At 55.3% G+C, this 2,309-nt stretch overlaps 1 protein-coding gene across 6 annotated transcripts in view; it reads left to right on the top strand.

The window, feature by feature from the left end:
* The first annotated feature begins 678 nt into the window (after nucleotides 1–678).
* Nucleotides 679–2,309, top strand: part of Col24a1 (collagen type XXIV alpha 1 chain) — a 304,025-nt gene continuing 302,394 nt past the window's right edge. For 3 of the 6 annotated variants that reach the window (XM_019209372.2, XM_019209374.2, XM_019209373.2), the window contains exons 1-2: nucleotides 680–848; nucleotides 1,277–1,407. In XM_019209372.2, coding sequence (XP_019064917.1) covers nucleotides 1,352–1,407 — 56 coding nt within the window. In that variant the 5' untranslated portion in view covers nucleotides 680–848; nucleotides 1,277–1,351. Of the gene's footprint in view, nucleotides 849–1,276; nucleotides 1,408–2,309 lie in introns of all 6 variants that reach the window. The other 3 variants (XM_019209376.2, XM_019209377.2, XM_019209371.2) reach the window with 2 other exon arrangements.

Genomic DNA, 2,309 nt, shown 5'->3' with positions numbered 1-2,309 from the left:
AGGTACTAACAGTACAGTGATGGAAATTCTAGGCTTGTTAGCAAGAAAGATAAAATTAGAACTTCTGTTCTTTTGGTTTTCTTGAGGTTTTTTTGTTTGTTTGTTTGCAAAAATCAGTAGGTACACTTTTCAGTGGAGAGATAGGGACTTGTGCCAAGTGGAAATTTGTTTCAAATTTTGAGCAAGTATTCGAGTTGTTAAGGCCGCGGTGTGTTAGCTCGTCCATGCGTGACTGCAGAGCACTGATTGACGCTCTTAAGCAGATAAAGGGCCTGAGAAGGCAGGTGAAAAGGTGGGTTACTGGAGAGAAAAGCAGTAGTAAGAGGGCCGACTAAATGGAAAGAGTAAAGAGGAGTAAAGGTAGAATCGAGAACCGTCGTAGTTAATGAGGCGATTTGGTCCTCAAGGGTATCTGCAAAGAAAGCCAAAGGGCAGGTCGGAGAAGAATGACAGGTTCCGCTAAGGAGATTCAGAAGGTGTGGGCGAAGATCCAGAGATAAAGACTGGGCACGGGAGACGCTCAGGAGGAAACCATGAATTTGGGGACCGCAGCGCAGGGGAATGGCACTTGGACCCCATGGGGAGGAAGGACGGGTCACCTACGCAGGGGAAGGGCGAGCGTGCCGGCGGACAGGGGCCCCCAGGCCGCGCGGGTGGGGGAAGGTGGTGGGGCAGAGGGGAGGTGTGCACTGTTTGCTGATGTCATTGCAAGTCAGAGCGCGGTGAAATTTAACACCGGCCGGATTTGCTCGGCTCCTCTTCTTCCAGGCGAGGCAGCCGGCGGCAGTCAACGCCGAGCGTCTGCAGTCGCCACCGGCCCCCTCGCACCGACCCGACTTCCGAAGTGGGTGTGTGCGCTTGTTTGACAAATGTTCGGGCGCGAGCGGTTTCCAAGGACTTCCTCCCCACCCACCTTATACTATTTCCAAACTTGGATATAAATGTTTTTGATAGCATTATTATCTATCTCTAAATTATTCTGCTTTTAATTTGACCAAACTGAAACTCAGACCTTCCTAAACTTTAGCTCTCCATTCTGTCCACCTCCACACTCCTGCGCCACAATCTGTTTTCTGTCTGTCTGAATTGGGACACCTAGGTGCCCACTGAAATTACTGTGTCATTCTGAGACCCTCAAGCTATTCAGTAGCATAAGGTGTTCGAGCTTCATCCATCCTGTAATGTGGGCCAAGTTTTCTTTTCTTTTTTTTTTTTTTTTTGGTGGGTTTGGAACCTGGTTTTCATGTGATTTTTTTCCCTCCTTTTTCATGGACAGTACCTGCACCCTTAACAGTTGGGAGTTGGCTTCTGTTTTCCGTGAGCGCTTTGCTGCACGGACAAATGCATACAAATGCATTTAGGAGCCCACAGGACAAGGCGTGGAAAGGTCTCCCCCACCGCAAAAACGTAAGTATCCCACTCGCCCGGGCGTCAGACCAACCCCTCACTCCACCCCCTGGATCCACCGAGGGTTTGGAGAGTTGAGGTCAGGTTCCGTGGCACTTTTTGGCGTCGAGAGCGGGCGAGAAGCCGTGACATCCTCTTCTTGTCTTCTCAATTTGTAAAATACTGTGTTTGAGAGGAAACCTCGTGCCAGCCGGTCTCAGACAGTTTATGCTAAAGCGAGGCGGCGGCTCGGAAGGAAAAGCTCACTAGCGGGCGTCCGGACGGCCTCGCCTCCGCCTGGTCTCCGGCTCCCACCGCCCTGCGCCCTCCTACCCTTCTCCTCCCTCAGGGTCCCGGCTGAAGTCCTGCTGCTTTCCCTCGGTGTTCCTCAAGGCGTTCAGCCTGAGCTCGCTAAACGCTAGCAGTCCCCTGGGCTCGGTGCCTGCAGCCGGGACCACGGGGCACCGGCGAGGGGCAGGGCTGCGGGTGAAGAAAAGGTGCGCTTGCAGAACCTCGGACACGGGGCGCTGCCCTACCGGGGGGTCCAGAGCCAATCGCCTCTAGTTAGGAGGCCCACAGACGTGCTGACCATCTGGATCCGAGGCTGCGCCCGGATCCCTGGCCTGTCAACCGGGAAATGGCCACAAGGGGGGTGGGCAGGCACGGGGCGGGGATGAGGGTTGGGCGGTGCCTAGGCGACGCCCCCCCCCCGCCCTCGAGCGCCCAACCTGTCTCCACCCCACTGGGAAAAGAGCGAAGACGGGGGTGCGCGGTCCCGGCCACTGCCCTTGTCCCCGTGAGTTACACTCCTGGGCCTCCAGCCGTGGCTGTGGTCAGTGGTTGCACAAGTTTGCTTCTGGCCCGCAGGAGCGAGAGGGGCGAATGCAGTTGTGGTGGTTTCTGCGGAGAATCTGCCCCTCGGG

This window comes from Fukomys damarensis, unplaced genomic scaffold, assembly GCF_012274545.1.
Source record: "Fukomys damarensis isolate Sample0158 unplaced genomic scaffold, DMR_v1.0_HiC HiC_scaffold_33, whole genome shotgun sequence".
Taxonomy (NCBI): domain Eukaryota; kingdom Metazoa; phylum Chordata; class Mammalia; order Rodentia; family Bathyergidae; genus Fukomys; species Fukomys damarensis.
Note: the sequence above shows the minus strand (reverse complement) of the source record. Positions and strands in the feature narration are given on the sequence as shown.